Genomic DNA, 20800 nt, shown 5'->3' with positions numbered 1-20800 from the left:
CAGTTTGCAACTACAAACAGCCTATGCCGAATGGGCAGCGAACCCGTTAGGAAGGTGCCCACGGAGCCGCCAAGAGCTCCCCGAGCAGCCTTCAGCTCGCTCAGCGTCCTGTGCCAGGGGGGCGGAGAGGGGACGAGGGAGAGCTTCAGCGCTCTTCGTCGGCGGGAAGAGGAGGAGAGGGAGGAGTTTTCAAGGGGTAGCCCCGCAGCCTGCTTGGAGTTTGTCTCTGCTCCTGGCTCTTTCTCAGCGCAAGCGGGACGCCTCAGCCGTGAGCCATGAGGAGCCACTCGGTCTGCTTCGCCCTTCTGCTGGCGGTGGGCGCGCGCTTTAACCTCGCATACCAAGGTAGAGGGGGCGACGGGAGGCCGGGGGCAGGGGGAGCCGTCGAGGAAAGGGAAGCAGCCCCTCCGCATCGCGGGGAAAAACCTCTTCGAAGATAAAAGGCGTCGGGAAGCTGTGGGGGAAGGCGTCGGTTTCTGTTTGGGGCGTATTACAAAATAAAGGAAGACAGTGTATTCATTGTGGGATTGAGAAGCATGCAAGGGAGAGAGTAACGTTCCGGTAAAAGACACATATGAACTAAGGAGACTCTGGGAGTCACGTGGCAAAGGGAGACAGCGATCTCGAAGACTGCGTAGTCGCTGCTCCAGACCCACTCAAAGCTTGTGGGGTGTGTTTATTGCCTCCCCAGTCGTGGTAAGCGCATACGGTGTGATGGTGGCCACAGGTAAATCGGGTGTTTCATGCACACCCTGTCACTCTATTGAACACATGTACAATCCATTTACAGCAGTCACTTGATTTTTCTTTTATATGTGCGTTACGTAATTCTCATGACATTCAATGGTTGAAATCACGCATTTGTTCCAGCACATTGGTTTCATTTGTAACATGAATGCACAGTTGTTTTTTACAAACAGATGTATGCATCTACATGTAGGATGTACATGTGTTCGCTGTAACATGTGAACAGTGCTATATGAACAAACCACATGAATTGGCTGATAAGAGTGCCTGCTTGAGACATGATGAACTATACACTCCAGTGGGCCAATCACCTGGTAAGTGTGTTTATATGTGATGAGGCACACAAGGAATGCTTAAACAGGCAGCCATTTCCCCCTGAGCCACTAGTGTCCATTTGGCTCTGTAGATCTGTGATGATATGTACAGTTGAAGCTCTAGCATGTAGTCAGTGGTGAGTCTAATTCAACTCCCCATACTTGCCTGTAGACCTGGTTATGGATGCCTTGTGCGCTGCAAAAATGGTGTAAGCTTGCATATAATGATCCCCCACAAGATCCTCCTTCTGTACATGCTCTTTTAAATAAACCTTAGGGCTAATCTGCATGTGAAGCTTCTTTTCTGTTGCAAATACAGTTGCAAGGATTCTCTTATGAAGGAGAAAAGGTTGGGGCGGGGTATGAACTCTCATCTTCCTCAGTTTTCTCTCTGGAAAAGGCCACCCCAAGCTGCTTTTACTATTATTGGAAAAAATCTTATGTGTACCTTACAGGTCATTTGTGACTTTAAATGTTAAACAAGCACTTTGCATGGTATTAGAAGCAAATTGGGAACCAGTAGAGTTCTTCCAGTACCAGTGCTTCATGCTTCTGTTGGCACCCTCCCATTTGCAAGTGTGCTGCTGAGTCCTGACATTGGCGTCTACTTTTTCCTTTTGTTGTTTACATTGTTCTAAGGCAGAAGGGATGTCACGGCTCAGATCCAGCAGAGGATTTCTGTGACTAGAAGGGTGGCAGTTTTCACACCAATCATCCCCTCCTGCTGCAGACCTCCAACTCCTCATCTGTTCCTGAGGGTCCAGGAAGAGTATTGGGAGGGGGTGGTAGGGAAGTCCCCTCCAGAAATTCCTCCTGTTAGCAGAAATTATTGCTAGATCCAAGCCTCTGTATAAGATTGTTTACTATGCCAACTCTGTAGTTCTGTCAGTGTTGAAGTGATAATGGCTGTGATATTGTTTGTAAACTATAGTAATATTATTTGTAACATATTACAAGTATTACCATTGTTTTCTTATTTTTAAAGTCAACTTTTTAAAAGTTAATTTAAAACAGTGAAAAAAATGGAGAAAAGGTTATATGAAACCACTCTTATATACAACTGCTGTTTCCTCAAAAGCTCTTGGGATAACATCACACCAGTGGAATCTTGTTCTGCACAGTGATTTATTTCAACCCACCTGGTTTGTGTTTCATGTGGAGATCGGACACATGAAAGCTCTGGTGCATCCTCATTGTCTCCTGCATTTTTACTAGATCTAACTTTTGAGACTTGCTATATTTGTGGAAGCAAAAAAAGCTGAGCTTATTTTGGAACTTCCACACACGTTTCACTGGGTTCTGAAAATCATCTAAAATATCTGTCTAGCCAATTGTCCTACCATCTACTGCTGTGCTTTGTTTCATTCCTGTGGTAGAAGTTCTAATCTGCACATTTTAAAAGATGTATTGTGCCAAATGTGTTTATGGTAGTGTAGCTTTGGAAATATGGAGTACACAGACAAACGGGAAACATGCATACAAACACACGTAGACTCAAGAGCTTTTAAAAACTGCTGGGCATTAACAATTCAGAAAAAAGAGTCTTTGCTTGAAAGTGGAAATGCTGTAGACTGATTGCTTAATGGATGAAGACTGTGGGGTTTAGTTCCACAGGCATCCTTTTGCATAAGCAATAGTTACTCACTGGAGGTCATAAAGTGAGCCAAGTAAATGCAATTGTAAGCCAAGATTTGCCTTTTTTGTTGTTTCTGGCTTGTTTCAATTGTGTTCTTGCTAATGCAAAGATGTTTGGAAGACAGATTTACATGGTTTCATAACCAAGTTATTTTTTAAATTTAAATTTATCAAGCTATCCAGAGTTGATATATCAGGTAGTAAATTAATAGATGCAATAGAAATCTCTCCAATTATACGTTCTTTGCTTAGAATGGATGTGCTTAGTAGCTTGTACCAATGAAGGGTTTTTTTCTGTATAAAGTTGCTGTCATCCAGTGTTTGGTGTTGTTTCTGAATACTAGCTTTGCAGATGGATTACATAAGCCTCAGATGAACACAAGCTGCCTTTCTCAACAACCATTCTGGAATAATGGTTGTTGTGGGTTTTCCGGGCTGTATTGCCATGGTCTTGGCATTGTAGTTCCTTTTTTTTTTTTATAAATGTTTTTATTTTTCATAACTACAAAACACTACACCAGACTATCACAAGGAAAGGGGAGAGGGAAGGGACAAAGGGAGGTGGAAAAAGAAAAGGGGGGGGGAATGAACTACAAACACTAAACACTACACTTCAATGTTTCCCTTCATACTGTCATAATACAAAAATAGCTCCATAGAATAATGATGGAGTGGTTAATCATACAGAGAATAAACATTTCAAATTCTGATTAAACTTTCCTCCCCCTTCTAGGTCCCGGACGAAGTTCTCTCTGTGCAACTGCTGTTGCGATGCTCTCCTCCTCCCCCCCCCCCCTCCGGCTCCTCCTTTTCTTCGTTCTTGGTGCAGCAGAGTTCTGGGTTTTTATTCTCAAAATCCTTTAGTTGATCTTCTGATAATATCTTATAGGCCTGATCTTTATATCTGAACCATATTCCTTCCGGGAATAACCATTTGTACTTTATTCCATGGTCCCTCAGAAGAGCTGCAAACTTTTTATATTTAAAACGCCGTTTCCGGACTAGAAATGGAACGTCCTTCAAAATCTTGACTTTCAAACCCATAAAGTCCAAATCCACATTGTATGAGTTATATAGGATGGTGTCCCGAATCTTTTTAGATGAAAAGTCAATAATGATCTCACGAGGCAACTGTCGCTTTGTTGCATATTTTGAAGAAGCCCGACGGACCTCCAAAATGGCGCTTTTAACCTCTTCTTTAGTCGTCCTCGCGGGTGTCGCCAGTAGTTCCGAGACCAAATCCCACAGATCCTCATTTTCCTCCTCTTTCACGTTTTGGAGACGCAAAATTGTCTGCGTTCGTTCCACCTGTAGCCCGATCAGCTGGTTCTCCACCAACTTCAGCTCCTTTTTTGTAGCCTTCACAAGTGACGCACTTTCCAGAGCAGACTTTTCTGCCCCCCCCCCCGCTGCTGCCTTAATGGTTTTCACCTCGCTTTCAATTAAGCCCACCCTTTGATCAGTTTCGTTCAGCTTGTCAACAAAGGGTTTTATAGCTTCCACCACCGCCCTGTGCACCAACTCTTCGAGCGACTCCCCCTTCTGCAAGGTAGCCGAGATTGACTTACCGAGAGTGGGACTTTGCTTCTTTGCTGCCATTTGGGGGGGGGCGCCAACAAAATTCTGGAACTCAACGAAGGGGAAGAGCGAGTCTTCTTCAGATCAACCTCTCCTTCACAAACGCTTGTAGAACAGAAGGGATTCGCTTGTTTACAGGCTTCCGCCTGTTTCTTTTACTTGCCGTTTCTCGTTGCCCGGCGGCACTCGAGGCGCCGCGCACATCTGCCGGCCTCCATAGGGACAAACGGGCAATCCCCCCCCGCATTGATTTCGGGGAGTTCTTCCCGCCGCGTCCCGGACCCTGGCTCCCTCCCTGGGAGTCCTGGGGGCTAATCCTTGCGGATCAGCCGCCCGGTCAGGGTGCCCGGTCGTTTCCTCCCGGACCAGCCGAGAGGAGCGTCCGGCATGGCTGAGAAAACGAAACCGAATCGGCATTGTAGTTCCTGACGTTTCGCCAGCAGCTGTGGCTGGCATCTTCAGAGGTGTAGCACCAAAAGACAGAGATCTCTCAGTGTCACAGTGTCACAACTGTGACACTGAGAGATCTCTGTCTTTTGGTGCTACACCTCTGAAGATGCCAGCCACAGCTGCTGGCGAAACGTCAGGAACTACAATGCCAAGACCACGGCAATACAGCCCGGAAAACCCACAACAACCATCATTCTCCGGCCATGAAAGCCTTCGACAGTACATCATTATGGAATACTCCAGAAAAGGGCACCTTGGTACAACCATCCATGGCCATCATGGTGTCTGTCGCAAATTTAAAAAGCCAATCTTTTCTCTGATAGAATTAGCTTAGATCTGGTTTGCACAGCAGAACAGGGATGCTGATTTTGGCTACTAAGTCCCCATGAGGATTGTTACTTTGGAAAAGGAATGAATGTCCTTTATTATTAAGGAACTCCATATTTAGATAGGAAAGGAAGAGTAAGCATTCAAGCTGTCTGTCTAGGCTAGGATGGAGAGAGATGCTGAGAATACATGTTGTGCTCACTGGTTAGACTAAGAATCAGGAAGAGGAGGAAAAGTGGCCCTTTCATAAAAATATGCTTGCCACTTACCTTTTTAGGCAAATTCCTGTGTGTTGTTTTCTTATATAATGTTATTCCTGTTCACTTGTAACCATGAAATAACTGTAAATTGGCTCCATTTGTTCTCTTGTAGACATGAGTGTGTTGGCTTCTTATCCCAGGAACTGAGCAGGCCTGTTGCTAACTCAACAAGAGGCAGTTTAGTCCTTATGGAAACTAAACCAATTCTATTTGACTATTAAAAAGCTTTCTTTGAATTAAGAATCATGAGCCTTTCTTGGCCACATATTTCAGTTTATGCTGAAAAGAGAGGTTATGTCTTACAAGCCAAGCTTGTTTTAGTAATTATATCTAGATAAGAAAGGGGAGAGGGAGGTCTTTTTACCTACTGAAAGAGAAGGAGGATTTAGTACACAGAATTTTCAAGAATGGAGGTTCATTTTCATTTACAGATTATAGTAGTTCAGTTCAAATGCTGCTGCCTGCCATACATTTAAATTTGTCATGTGGTTGTGTCTGTTGCAATTCTGACATGTCTTTGTGTTTGAAAATCCTTTTGACATCTGTCACAACTTTTAATATTCATGCTGAATATCAAAGTCTGTCAGGTCACCTTTTTCACTTCCATCCCAAAAAAGGCACTGATTGTCAACTGGGGTAGAATGGAACCTGCTGATCTTTTAAAATTGTCATGGCATTGTTGATAACCTTTTTTAACACCTATTCTCAGTCCAAGCAGGAATGAAAGGATTTCTTAAAGTTCTTAATTTCTTTTGTGCCTTACTGAATGTTAGCCAGTGTGGGATGGCAAAGCATGAGTTAGTCTTAGCCAGTCTGTCTCTGACTCACCACAAAGGTTAACCCTTTCTGAGAACTGTAGTATAATTGGCAGTTCTGAGAAGATTTTAGTCACTGACCTTCCAGTTCTGATGAAAAATTGTTTCTATCTCCTGGTCAGAACTAGGTTAGAAAGTGTAAATATATTACAGTTTTCTATTGATAAATAAGTTTCAAAATACTTACTGCATATATAGAGTAGATTTACCCCCAAACAGATTATTCTGGTTTAGGACTGTTTCACATCTGATAATTTTCCCTTCATACATTTCAGAGAGCTGTGGTTGTATAGTAACTAAGAATGAACTGAGCAAGGGCACCCAAATTTCATCAAAGAGTCCTTTATTTCATATGACATGTTTTTTAAAAAAAATGTAAATGTTTTATAGATGTGGATCATGAAGTAATGCAACCCACGCTGCAAACAGATGAAATTAACAAGGAATATTTATTACGCCACTCAAAGAAATTTTCAACACCATACATTTGACTACTGGAACAGTTTCTCAAGGAGAAATAATGACAGTTTAATCCTAGTCATTTTTAAAAACAATTTGGCAGGGATCATTTAGCCTGAGAATCCTCTCCATTGAAAATAGAAATGGAAAATGTGCATTGTTCAGCATTAACCCTTTCATTAAAAAAAATTCCAACATTTGGAACCGTTATGTTTGTATGCTACATATGAAGCCAGATTATTTCAAAACATCTTTTCCGAAGATAGAATTAAGGATAAGCAAAACCTTCGTTTTCTTCCCCTCTGATATTTCTGCCTTTCTGAATAGTGGCACTGTAGACTCAGCACAATTTTGGTGGACAGAGGGCTTTTCTGTACACTTGATTTATTCCTGTTTTTCTTAGCAGTTGATCCACAAGCATTGGAATCAGTTTGGATATGGTTCTTCTGAACATTTTCCTCCCTTTGCATTTTTACAGTTGTGGAATTGGTTTATTTTGTTCTCATGTGCCTTAAATAATTTGGATTTTCAAGTGAGGGTGCTGTTGTCATCGATGGCAGGATCGATGACATCACAGCACTCCCCCCCCCTTTATTTTTTGTGCACACTTATAGTGTTGTATTGATATAAGGATGATTTTTTTTTAAAAAAATGAACACATGGAAAAGTCATTGCATGGGGAAGACTAAAAGGGAAGCAGCTGTACCACCCATAACTAAGAGCCCTTCCTCATGGTCTAAAACAGAGTCCCACCTAGGCTGACCCAGAGATAAGAGGTGAAGGTTGACACTGGTGGTACAGCCCAACTTCTGTTGGGACATAGCCTAAAGCAGCAATGGCTATGTGCTTTTCAAACTGCACTGCTTTTTCTGGCACCGGAAGTAGCCACCATACTCTTCTCCTGGGCCCCCAGGGCTTTTGCATTTTTTAAAAAATTGTCATTGTTATATCATTCTACCATTGTAACAATACATACAGCAGATTCTCTGAATTTCCAACTTTCATTTTTTAAACAAAAGTTCCTAGCTCCTTCCATTGCAGAGATATAAAGAAAAAGTCATATCTCTGCAGTGGAACAGACTAGAGACTTGCCTTTTTTAAAATGAGAGCTGTGATTTCAATTATCGGTCAATATAACACTATGAAAATGATGATTCTAAAAAGATAGCAAACAAAAACTAGGAGAGGGGAATGAAGGTTTGGGTGGAGTGGTTCAATGATGATGAACATCCAATCATTGAAAAGTGAGTTGGAGATTGGTGGGAGTGGGTGGGACAGGCAAAACCACAAGAAACATTATACTTGTAGAAAAGAGATTTGGGTAAAAGTGATCTCAAAAGAACCAGGAAAAATCAGGGAAGGGGGCGGAACCCAAAGGGAAAAGTAAAAGCAAAAAATGCATGCAGAAATCGGGATAAATCAAAGCAGTATGGGCTTAGAACCAATGAAAAAAAACCTCATGTGGAAAACCCCCATACTTTCACTACTGCTCATCATTCTCCATTCAGAGCATCAACTGGCTATTTTATGCATCATTCCTGCCCTTTTAACTTTTCTAGATTCTTTTAAAGGAAGTATATTTTAAAAAGCTACACATTGAGGCAACTACTAAACCAGTTACATAACTTTTAGAGTCTAGTCCTCAGCTATTTTTGACAAGACACACATATTTTAAAAGAAAGCTAGTCCAGATAGGGTACTATAGTGTTAAAGTATCTTGGCAACAGACTTATATCAGATATCTAACCAAGGAATCTAAAGCCTGGGTCGACAAATGTGGCTTCTTCCTACAGTAAGAAATGATGGAATTAATGTGCAATCAAAAACTACTGTTACCAAAATTATTAAGAAAATATGAACCTAGGAAGGTAAAAGTGATGGTCATGGGAAACTGCACAGCATAATGCCAAAGTTAAGGCAAGACACTTTCATATATTGAGAAAATATGCAGGGACCTAAAAATAGCTCCATCGTTCTTTGTGAAGTCTTTGAAACCCAACAGAGCATACGCCACAACATGTGTTTTCAGTTACGAGGATACCACTACAAATGTAATAGCAAATAAATACCTGTCACAAAAAAACTCATTTCCATGCTAATTTTCAAAGTATTTGGTAGATAAAATACGTTTTAATTATTTGCAATGAAGGATTCAGGGATGCTCTAGCTGTTCAAGAAAGCAACACCGTAAAAAAAGTTAACTGACAAACTTATTTTTTTTAAATTACACTTATAAAACTTTTATACCACTAATTGCTTTTTTTTTTAAAAAAAAGCACTCAACACAGTAACAATGCTCCTAATGTTTCATCTGTGCTGCCCTAAGAAGAAAATACTGCATTTTGGATGCCACTCAGTTCCATATTGAAGAAAGCAGCTTACATCTGTGGAAAATGAGGGATGTTAAACAACCACAATTGGGCTTTTAAAAATATTAATACAGTAGAACTCAGAATAACTTGCTTGAGTAGCTGCTGCCAAATGTTCCAAGTAAGCAAGGCTTCAAGGAGTTCTTCAGCAATTCAGTCAAGGTCTTTGAAAAGGAATGGAAAAACAAAACAGTACCAAAAGAAGACTAAAGAAGGTGAGTGCATTTGGCAGAGGGTGCCTGGACAGCCTTGGGAACTAGTCAGAGTTCCAGTATGTACATAGATAATGAGGAACAAATAGACAGGAGCATTTAGCTGATGTTTGGTGAATTGTGATGGCCTATGGCTATAGACAATAAACTCTTTTGATTGATTTACTAAGAAGGGCTTTCTGAGTTAAGCATTTTGAAATGATTAATTCTCTTCTCAAACAGTGTTTGCAACAGAGGTTTTCTGGGAGAAAACCACCATTTAAGGGCACCAAACATAGCTCTACTTCAACCAGAATATGTGAGATTGCGAGTGGGTATGAAAGTAACCTTTATAAATGTAGAAGGTTCTTTTGAGCTGTGGCATACCTGGAACAAAGCAAGAATCAGCATAATAAGATATACTAAGAATACAATAGGATACCGGCAAGAGGCAAGTTAAATTTTATTGCTATTAATGAGAAAAACTTAGATATTTTTGAGCTGCTGTGGAAGCTCACTGTGTCACCTTGGGCCAGTCACACACACTTACCCTGGGAAGAAAGGCAGGTTATAAATGAAGTAAGTAAGCAAATAAGTAAATAAAATTATATATATTCTTCAGACTTTGTTGTCCAGTGAGTAATGTTCAGTTTCCACTAAAGATTAGTCGTGCTTATTAAGTATGACCCACATGTCCAGGATTTGCCAAAGTTCTAGTCTTCTAGGAGACTCTAATTACAGATGTATATAGCTGTTGTTAGGGAGAAGATTCTATGCGTGGGCTTGGATCCTACGCCATGCAAGTGCAGAAGTGGTCCAACATTCCCCTTCTGTTGTAGCCTGACATACTCCCCCAAAATTCTGTCCCATGGGGGTGGGGAATCAGCTAGAATTACCCCTTCCCCTGACGAGCAGAAAATGTAGTTAGGATCCAAGCCATGCTCTTATTAATACTTCATACTTCCTAGAGCAAACAACAACATAGAAAAAATATTTTACTGCCCCTTGATTCCCCTCTATGCTATGCATGCTTGCATTTGGATAATCATTACTGTTGAGAATCCTCTCATGTGAAAGATAAGCTTTCTGAAGAATTCTCTTTGTACCGTGAAGTAATGAAAGTGTTGTGAGTAATGAGATTGAGGAAGGACAGGTCTTATATTGGCATGTGCTGCATTCTAGTTAGGGAAAAGGGCAGTAAATGTTGTGCTGTGGATTTTTACTTTAAACCACTGTTTAGGATATTTTGACACACAAGGCCTGAGACTTTTCTTTGACACAGAAGGCCTGAGACTTAGCTTTACTGTTCTAGATAACTTACAGTTTTCAGTCCTGAGAAGAATAATTTATGAATCAGTGGCTTTATGCCCAGAAAAAAAATCTCAGAACAAAGTTTGCAACAATTATTCTTTGGAATGTCAGGAATGTCTAACATAATGTCTTTAGAGAAAATAAATTAGATGGTTTAAGAAAGTCAAGTGAGTTTCACACAATTATGTCTATATAAGATTAATCTTCTCCACTGTCAGGGACAGAGGGTGGTGCTTGGGGAGCAGATGCTACCTTGCTACCCACCTTGCACCCCTCTAGGATGATACTCTTCCCTATGTTATTTAATATCTATATGTGCCCCCTTGCTGAACTGGCTTGAAGTTTTGGGTGGGGGTGTCACCAGTATGTGAATGACACTCAGTTATATCTACTGTTGGCCGACTGGCCAGATGCTACCCCAGATATCTTGGCCAGACCTTTGGAGGCTGTGACTGAGTGGTTAAAGCAGAATTGACTGAAGCTAAATCCTACAAAGACGGAGGTCCTGCACTTGGGCTGTGGGTTGACAAGTTCGGGAATCCGGCTCCCAGCCCCTAATTGGGTACCACTGGCATCTGAACTGATGGTAAGGAGTCTGGGCATGGTTCTGAATGCCTCCCTGTCAATGGAGGCCCAGGTTGCCAGATCTGCATTTTTCTGTCTTCATCAGATCAGACAACTTGTTCCCTATCTCTCAACCCACAACCTAGCTGCAGTGATCCAGGCAACGGTCACCTCCAAGCTAGATTACTGTAACTCGCTCTACATAGTGCTGCCCTTGAGACTGATACGGAAGCTACAGCTGGTCCAGAATGCAGCGGCATGTGTCCTTACAGGGACTCCAGTTAGGACACATTTTCAACCTGTCCTGTGCCAGCTGTACTCACTCATGGTTAAATTCTTCTGGGTCAAGTGCAAGTTTCTGGTTTTGACATTTAAAACCCTGAACGTACTGGGACCAACATACCTGCAGGACTGTCTTTCACCATATGTTCCCCAGAGGGCACTCCCTTCAGCCAATAAACATCTACTGGTGAGCCCTGACCCCAAGGCTCCAGCCTGATGGAACTCTCTCTCCATTGAGACTCGGGCCCTGCAGGATGTGTTACATTTCCTCCAGGCCTGTAAGACAGATGTTCTGCCAGGCAGTTCAGGCATAGATGAATTATCTGCCCGGCCTTCTTGCTGTGGCCTCTTTTGGACTGCCTGGTTTTGTTGATTGATCTTGGTAACCTGTTGTGTTGCACCCCATAGTATTTGAGTGTGTTATCTCGGGAATGATGAGTGCCACTTCTGTGGGTTGTAAACTGTGTTGCATTGTAGTCATTTATATTTTTACTTATATTTATTGTATGTCTTAAGCTTTTATCTGTTTATTATATTACAGATTTATTGTTGTGACCCTCCCTGAGTCCGCTTGTGGGGAGGGCAGGCTATAAGCCTAATAAACTAAAGATAGCCACATCTTAACCCCTCCCCCCAATCCTTCAAATATGGGTTATAATGAGATGAACATTTTTCTGAAAAGGCTTGGTAAAAATTTTAGAAATTTAATTTTATCTTTAAATGCAGGCTAGGTAGGCGAAGGGTTGAGATTTATGCTTTTAATTTATGATATTATTTACATATGCTAGTTTTTTTCTATATAATTTTGATTTTGGCTTATTTAATCTGTTCAAGTGTAACTAGAGGGATTTTAAATAAAGTTCTTAAAGGACAATATTGGTGGTAATTGGCTGGGATTCTGTTGGCAACTCTTCCAGCTGCTGCTTGGACTGGTAACAGGAGGAAAATAAGCAAAATTGCCAGATGGCCAACAGTTTTATCATAGAGTTTCTGACAATTCCTCAGGAGTTATGATGTCATCACATCATCACCAACAGCCTCCCCCGCCACCATATCACCCCCGGGCTCCCAACAATTGTTAGCAAGGATGGCTGGAATACAAGTTTTTCACCAAGACCTAGAATGAATAAACTGACCTCTTTCCAGTCAGATGACTGATACCTGTACTGAATGATCATTGGAGAGACTGATCATTGATTACACTGCCTTTTGGTTTAGTGATCAATGCATTGCTTTCAAAGAGTCAAAGAGACTTTGGGTTTCCATATGCTTGTTTTAAACCCTCTCATGAGTGGATATGAATCTGTAATAGCTGTAAACATCATTTCTTGAGAACACACCAAAGACAGACTACATCTTCACTTCAGTAGTGGAGTCTGTTCCTTCTCTCCTCTTTTCCAGTGGCACTTTGTAGATTACTGCTTCTTTAAGAGTTAACCATCATGAAAAACTTGCACCTTTTCATCTTTTGTCACAGCTTGAATTGTTATTCTGTAAATAAGGCTGCTGAGTTGAGTGATATGCAAGTTACAAGGATTGGTTGTATTTGGATAAAAAGGAAATGATTCTTAAAAGCGATACTGAGTATTCTGAAAGATGCTTAATATTGGGCTTGATTAATTTGATGCATTCCAGGCACATAGGATCATCATCAACAGCTAAGTAAGTTGATCAACAATGCAATTTCCCTTAACATATTAGGTACACTTTCTGCATTATGTCTTTGTATGCAAAATACTCACTTCAGGGGAGGTTTCTATTGTAAAACCATGAGAGGAAAGCTGAAGCTACACATTATAAGAAACACATGGTTACAAAGGAAAACTTCCTTTGTTTAGTGACACCACTATACTCTTGCATTTTTCTGACCTTTTTGCACAGAAGAGTTATGGGAAACTCAAAGGTTTGCTGTGTTTTGTAATATTTCCATTGTTCCTAATAAAACAGTTACTTGACACTGTGTAATTTATTTCATGGTGTCCATGAAGCTTAATAAACATAATAGTTTCCTGTGTTTGAACACAGTCTCCTGCTGGGAGATGACTTGATCACTCATTCCTCCCACAGAATCTATTTTGAGGCAATTAAGTACATGGTATTATTCTCTCTCCATTACAATTGCAGTCTAATTATGTCAGTTTAAAAGGTATTTTACTTTTGTGAATTTCATGAAAGCATGTTAAAACCTGTACTTTCAAAAACTGTAGGGCATTTCTGAAGAACATCCTGACAGCAAACTAACTCATTTGCAACCCTCAGGGATTTTACTCCTGTGAAACTCCCTTTATCTCCGATAACTTACACCTGCGTGGAGTACACAGAAATGTAAAATACATGACGAGACTGTATATATTAGGATACAGATTTTTCATGGTTATTTCACATGCATATACATGTATGTGGTAAATGATTTGTACAGCATAATTTCTCAAAGGAACAAAATCAAAATAGAGGCTATCACTTTTATGGCAAGTTAGAGATGAGGCCATCTCCCTCATTAATATTGTAGAGAGTGATAGACTAGGATCTGGGCAACCCAGGTTTGAATCCCCACTCTGCCATGGAAGCTTGCTGAGTGATCTTGGGCCAGTCATGCGCTCTAAGCCTATCTTACATCACAAGGTTGCTGTGAGGATAAAATGGAGGACAGAAGAATGATGTAAGCCTTTTTGGGTCCCTACTGGGGAGAAAGGTGGAGTATAAATGAAGTAAATTAAAAATAAATAAAATATTTATAAGAAATCTGTAACACATAAAGTGCTGCTAACAATGCTTTAGGTTGTGTTTTTTTCCTCTTGAGTTTGTTCATGTCAACATTACACGAGAAGTGAAATGTTCTTGCCATCATTCATGGGCTGCTTCTAAGGCATTTACTGGTCATTGCAGTGCAGTGCTTCTCAAACTATCTGATGAGGTTGATAGACAATACTTTTTCCAATGTGCAAACAAACAAAAATAAACTTTATTTGCAAGATAGAACATAGGAATAAACAAATGTTAAACTAAGAAACCGAAGTTAAACAGAGGAGGTTTCAAAGTATCAGAACAGGTTTGTAATCAACTCTCTGTCTCTGCTACCTTCCTTCAGCAGAGTCAAAACCCTTCTCCCCTAGCAGTTCTCCTGAGCCTCCGTTTCCCTCTAGTGGACACTAAGTCATTGGTCCAGCATTCTGTCTGCTCCCTTTGGCTGTCTCTCAGGAGAGGCAGAGCTGGAGCCAGTCCTGTCCATCACATGCCCCTCCTAGACATTGTCAAAGATGGAGGCCTATTTTTAGGACTCTGCTGGTGGCAATGAGGGCTTTTACCTCCTATATATAGATTCACTAAACACAGATAATCACACTATAAACATTTTTCTACCTTATGTAATTATTATATCTTGATTTTCCTGTAACATAATCACCTTAACACAGTAATCATTATAACATACAACATTTCCATATTTCCTTAAGTTGTCCCTCTTTTCCCCTGGACAAGGTCCCTACAGCTTCACTGCTTATGTTGTTCCCTAGTCAACATTAAGACCTGGAGTATAAGGCTCCACTGTAATATCACATTGTTCCATTCCCACAGCCTTCCCCACCTATGAGTCTGGGCCATCCCAGAGAGGTTCAATTTATCTCAATTTAAGCTTCTGCATTTGTATTGCTGCCTTTTTCTCAAGTCTGATCTTTTGTAATTCTTGAGCTTTTGCATCCCTCCATTCCTTGATTTCCTTTTGGCTAATTTGGATTGTCTTTCCCTTCGTCTTCTCTGTCTCTCCTTCACCTGCCAGTTTGGCTAAGCCAAATTCTCTCTCTCCTTCCTGCCCTGCTAATTTGGCTAACTCCAGTTGTTCCCTGCTTCTCTGCATTTCTAAAGGATTTGCTCTCTCAACTTCACTGTCACTGCTCATCATTTCAGCACCTCTTTCTCTGCAGCTGGCTTTACTTTCTTGGGTGGCATTTTGGTGACAACTCCTACACTTTACCCTTTTTGATTTACTTCAGGAGTGTCAAATCCTTTTTGGAACCCATGCTCTGTTTCTTTTAAAGTCCTTAGTGCTGCTCCTTCTTAAGTTACCTCAAAACATTTACCTCAGGAGGGCAACTACTTTTGCCAAACCTGTTTGTTTTACTAAATTGCTTTGGGTTTCTGTTAAAGCTCTTCCTTTTTTTACTGCAGACGTTTATTTCAGGATGACAATCCCTTTTATCAAACCTTCCTATTTTTTTTCAACTGCTTGGGGTTTATCTTACAGCTCCTGCTTACTTTTTACCATAAACTGTTACCTAAGGAAGGGCAGCCCCTTTTTCATTACATCACTCCTTTTCTTAATTCACTCTGGGATCTTCTCCACAGCACCTTCTTGCAATTACCTTTAACTTTACCTCAGAAGGGATTTTCAGTCACTGAGTTTCTTTATGCATGCACACCCACACTCACAGCCCAAGACATTCTCTACCTTATTCAGATGTTTATCTCAGAGCAGAACCACAAGTGACAAAAGGCACAGATTGGACACTTGTCTGCTTCCCTCAAGTTTTGATGGGAAATGTAGGCATCCTGGTCTCGCAGCTTCGCTCTCTGACTGCTGTCCAATGGACTTTTCAACTGTCACTTGTCCAACATTCTGCCAAGCTGCCTACATTTCCCATCAAAACTTGAGGGAAGCAGACAAGTGTCCAATCTGTGCCTTTTGTCACTTGTGGTTCTGCTCTATAAAACACCCTTGTTTTGGGGTTTAAATCCCACCCCTTTATAACAACAACCCCTCACACAAACCTTTCACACTCCTTGCCACCCAGGTCAAACCAGCCATCACAGGTTTGGGGCTTCTCAGGCAGGTAAAGGCTGTGACTCTGCCGTATATTACCTGTCTAGCCTCTGCAATAGCAGACAGAAAGCCCTGTCCCAAATCCTTACAAGGTCCCTCTTTCTCCTCTTCCAGAGGGTCTCCCAGACAGGCAGGCAGTTCCTTATATGTATCTCCCCTTACTAGGGTTACCAGGTACCCTTCATCTCCCACCAGGAGGGTGGAGTCCCTGGCACTTACCTTGTGCTGGGCTTGAGATATTCTTTTACACGTGCAAAGTGCGTGTGTTCCGGAGCCAGCATGATGCTATCACTTCCAGAAGTGACATCACCATGCCAGCCATGCAAGCACTCTCGTGCTCTGCATGGGGCCAATTCAGCCCATTTGGGACCCAAATCAGCCCCAAATGAAGCTCAGGAAAACTCCTGCAGGCGGCACAACGACATCACTTCTGGAAGTGACATTACCACTCTGATTGGGAGCATGCATGCAGCATACACTCCTGAGATGTTTGCCAGTGGCAGGCAAGCTTTGGGAGCATGTCCTCTCCTGCTAATTGCTGGGTAATCGTCAGACAAGGGGGCAAAACCCTGAGAGTTTGCCCGCCACTGGCGGGCACCTGGGAACCCTCATTCAGCTATATCCCAGGGCTATTGCAGAAAAGGGAACTTAGAAGGTTACTTGCTAGGCCCATTTAATGTGACCAGATCATTTGTGTGGGGTATTTTTTCCCCTCAGCCAATACTTTCAAGCCAGCTAGGGTTAAACAAAACAAAAATAAACTTTATTTATAAGATGGAACATAAGAGTGAATGAATTTTAAACTACAGATGGGCACAAACCAGAAAACAACTAAACCATGCGGTTCGTGGTTCGTCGCATTTCACGAACCATGAACCACGAACTTTCACGAACCTGCCCTGGTTTGCGAACCTGTTCATTTGGTTCATGAAAACGGCACATCCCGATCAGCAAATCATCACTTCCAGGTCAGCAGAAGGGCACTTCCAGGTCAGCAGAAGGTCTGCAGGAAGTCCATCCCCTGTTGCCTAGGAAATTGATTGATCAGCGCCCGGCTGTCTGCAGTAACGAACCAAAAACCGAACCAAATGAACCAGTCTAAAGTTCGTAGTGGTTCTTCAGAAATGGGCTCTGACGGACCGACTGTTCGTCATGAACTTTGGTTTGTATTTTGGTTCGTGCTCATCTCTATTTTAAATTAATAAACAAATGAGTTAAACTGAATGTTTCAATGTTTCAAAATAGTTTGTAATCATCTATCTCTCTTTGCTGCTTTCCTTCAGCAGAGTCAAAACCCTGCTCCCCCAGCAGCTCTTCAGAGCCTCCTTTTCCCTCAAGTGGACACTAAATTCTCATTAGCCCAGCATTCCACCCACTCCCATTGGCTGTCCCTCAGAAGAAGCAGAACTGGAGCCAGTCCTGTCGGAAGAAGATGGTAACAAAAATATCAAGTTACTAGCAACATGCTAATCTCACACTGTGTAATCCACCTTGAGTCTTAGTTAGGAAGGCGGGCTATAAATAACATAAATAAATAAATATTAATTTATGTTATTTGTTGTCATTTTTCTCACTGAGACTCAAGACAGATTATATAATGTAAGTCAATACAATCAATAGGATGAGGATACATCAAATAAACAATACAACATTAGGATTGCAGAAATCTGAAACCGGGTGTAAGTGTTTAACATGACATTTTAAACAATGCAAAATAGCATTGCTTAAGTAGAAATATAATATAGTGAGAGCAAGGTAAAAACACAGAGCAACAGATAATACATACTACATAGGATTGCAAAATAGAAATTGAATAGCACCCTACAGGACAAATCCCACACTGATGATAACCAGTGTCTAACCGCAACCTTTTGACTTTGGTCTATAAGGAACAATTTAAACCAACCCAAAGAACATCTTTGGATACTGACGTCTGCCTCCAAATGTTTCAACAAGGTAATGTGGTCCCCTATGTCAAAGGCAGAAGATCAGTTAGAGATCATCAGCTAAAGCCACCAGTTCCATCTCTGTCCTATAGTCCAGCCTGAAGCAGACTGAAAAGGATCCAAAGCACCTGAGTTATCCAAGAAGGCCTGGAGTTGGTCTGCCTCTCATTTTTCAATTGCCTTGCCCAGAAAGGGCAAATTAGAGACAGAGAGGCAATTGGTTGCATCACTTTTCTGTAGGGAGAGCTGCTGTAGCATAGTGGTTAAGTGGCTGGGCTGCGAATCAGCACTCTGCTAGTTTGACCCCCACTACGGCCATGAACTCTGCAGGTGGTCTTGGGTAAGCCACTTCTCTCAGCCCCAGCTCCCCAGCTGTTTTGTGGGAATAATAATAACACTGATTTTGCTCACTGATCTGAGTGTGGCACTAATCTGTCCAGAAGGGTGGTGTATAAACACAATGTTGTTGTTGTTGTTACTTCTGCTGCTGCTGCTTTTAAATCGGGACGGATGAGCACCTCTGAGTGGCTGAGAGAAGGTGCTGTGAGTCAGTGATTGATTTATGATAGACCTCAATGACTTATTTATGTGATCCTTGCATGATTTCAGTATCTAGGATGGACAGGAGCCCTCAAGTTTTCCTAGCGCAGATCCAAAGCACAAGCGGTAGCCTTCACAGATCCCAATTACTGTCCCCAATTACCATGGTAACCGAGTCAAAATGATCAATAAATAGACTGGGTAATACGTTAGATAGATGTAGTGTTTGTCCAGAGATCAGACTTAGAACATTTAAAATATAAGCAAATTTAATACACGAGTAAGAGAATACGAATGTTCCATTTAAGTAATTCAGGTTTAGTAAGGGAACAAAGGAAAAGTGAAAACATGCAGTCTTCTGTCCCTATACAGGGTACTTCCCAAATGATGCTGAATTTTAAGATAGGCTAGCTTTACTTGAACTTGCAGTAAGAGTTCATTAATTTAGATTTCCAAATTGGAACTCCCTTGTGGACAAGATGGAGTCCCTCAGTGAAAGCATAGTCCATCATGTTCTGTGGGCATACGAAGAACTGCCCAAAATGGAGGAGGCCTCTTTCCCCCGTGTCCAAAGTTATTCTTATCTCTCTCCACTGTCCTTTGGCATGGCCTTCCTGTCCCAAAGGAAGAGTTTTCTTTCTATCACTTTAGCCTTCCCAGCTTTCTGACTCTAGGTGTGACTTTTTTTAAAATAAAACTTTATTAAAACTGTAAAACACAACTGTAAACCGTTAAACAATAAGCACACAAAATTTAAAAACATGCATAAAGTCAAAGCAAGTAATAAGTAACAAATATACAAACATTTATAACTCACAAGAAGTGTATGTTAATAATGAGTAGTAATTATACTAAGTAATGCTTATTACAGTATAAGGAATTATAGTTGATCTAGTAAAGAGGGGAAATTCTTACAAAGTACACCAGATACTCTATGAAACTAAGAGATATTTTATATATTGAAAATGTTGGGGTGAATTCTTGGGTGGAGGGTGTTTCTTAACACCTTACAATGAATGTACATAGGTCAGAGTAATGCTTGCTGCGGTGAACCCTGCCCTCAGCTCATTCAGTATCCCTGGAATTTTGTGTATAAACAAGTTGGGTTTACCACATAAAGTACAATTCTTTGCACTGAGGTAAGCACAGCAAGCTCTGGCATATCCCATGTAGCTTCACAAACTGTGATACTCCTGTATAGGAAACAGCGTTATGTAACTGTTCACAGATTATGTGTGAATAATACAGAAATAAAGCATACCTGGCCTGAGTAACCTCCAGAGAAGCTTATAAAGCTGTTTATTCATTAACACAGTCTTACGAGTCAGTAAACAAAATAGAAACAAGGAATGTATATTATGGGTTGGATATAGTGGTATGTCACGGGAAGGTGCTGACAGCTGTGAGGGTTTCCCACATATACACCCACAGCAGTACCATCCAACTCCAGGAAAGTTGGTTCCTGGGGCAGTGGGACCAACATGAACTAATAGCCTTGTGGTGTGGAGGTTGCACTATGCAGGGAGAAGGGGGGTGGAATGCCCTTCTTGCCTTGTCCTTTAGTGGGCTGCTGCACTGACACATGCAAGAGAGGGTGACTTTGCCCATTTCTTACTCCTCAGTGAAGCCCCCTGACCTTCCCCAGGGTCAGATAGTTCCAGCTGCTAAATCAACCTCTATATTTTTACTTTAAGCGTTGGTTTGTTGGAATTATTATGGTACCCTGCTGCTAAGATTTGCAGAATTCAGCAACTACTTACTTGATGCAGTTTTCATTGGGAGCATATTTTCTATATGAATGTTCTGCTTCCATCTAAATCAGCCCTGTATTATAATTTTAGTTATCAATTAATTAATCCTTGCTTTTCAGAACACTTAGATACAAATAGATACATTGTCTGGCTGTAACTGACCAATAGAAGCTGCTCAGTGAATAGCTTATCAGTTCTGTTCTGATGTGCGACTCATCCACAGAGTCTATAGAGTACACTGGTGAAAACCAGAATCGGAGTTAACCAGTTGAATCTTGGTGATAGAGTTTGTATGGGGTTAAGAATGGTGTTGGTGCCATAATCATTCCACATTGTGCAACTAGAAATATCAGGAATTTTCCTTGAAACCTGCCTCGTTACATTTATTTAACTCAGTGATTCCCAGTGACTCGCGTGAGCCACGTGTTTTTCTTTGACATGCTAC

At 41.3% G+C, this 20800-nt stretch overlaps 1 protein-coding gene across 2 annotated transcripts in view; it reads left to right on the top strand.

The window, feature by feature from the left end:
* Positions 1 to 201: 201 nt before the first annotated feature.
* SRPX (sushi repeat containing protein X-linked) overlaps positions 202 to 20800 on the top strand; it is a 66042-nt gene continuing 45443 nt past the window's right edge. For both annotated transcript variants that reach the window (XM_054975117.1, XM_054975116.1), the window contains exon 1: positions 202 to 345. In XM_054975117.1, coding sequence (XP_054831092.1) covers positions 276 to 345 — 70 coding nt within the window. In that variant the 5' untranslated portion in view covers positions 202 to 275. The remainder of the gene's footprint in view (positions 346 to 20800) is intronic.

This window comes from Eublepharis macularius, chromosome 3, assembly GCF_028583425.1.
Source record: "Eublepharis macularius isolate TG4126 chromosome 3, MPM_Emac_v1.0, whole genome shotgun sequence".
NCBI lineage: Eukaryota > Metazoa > Chordata > Lepidosauria > Squamata > Eublepharidae > Eublepharis > Eublepharis macularius.
This window is presented reverse-complemented; position numbering and strand designations above follow the sequence as displayed.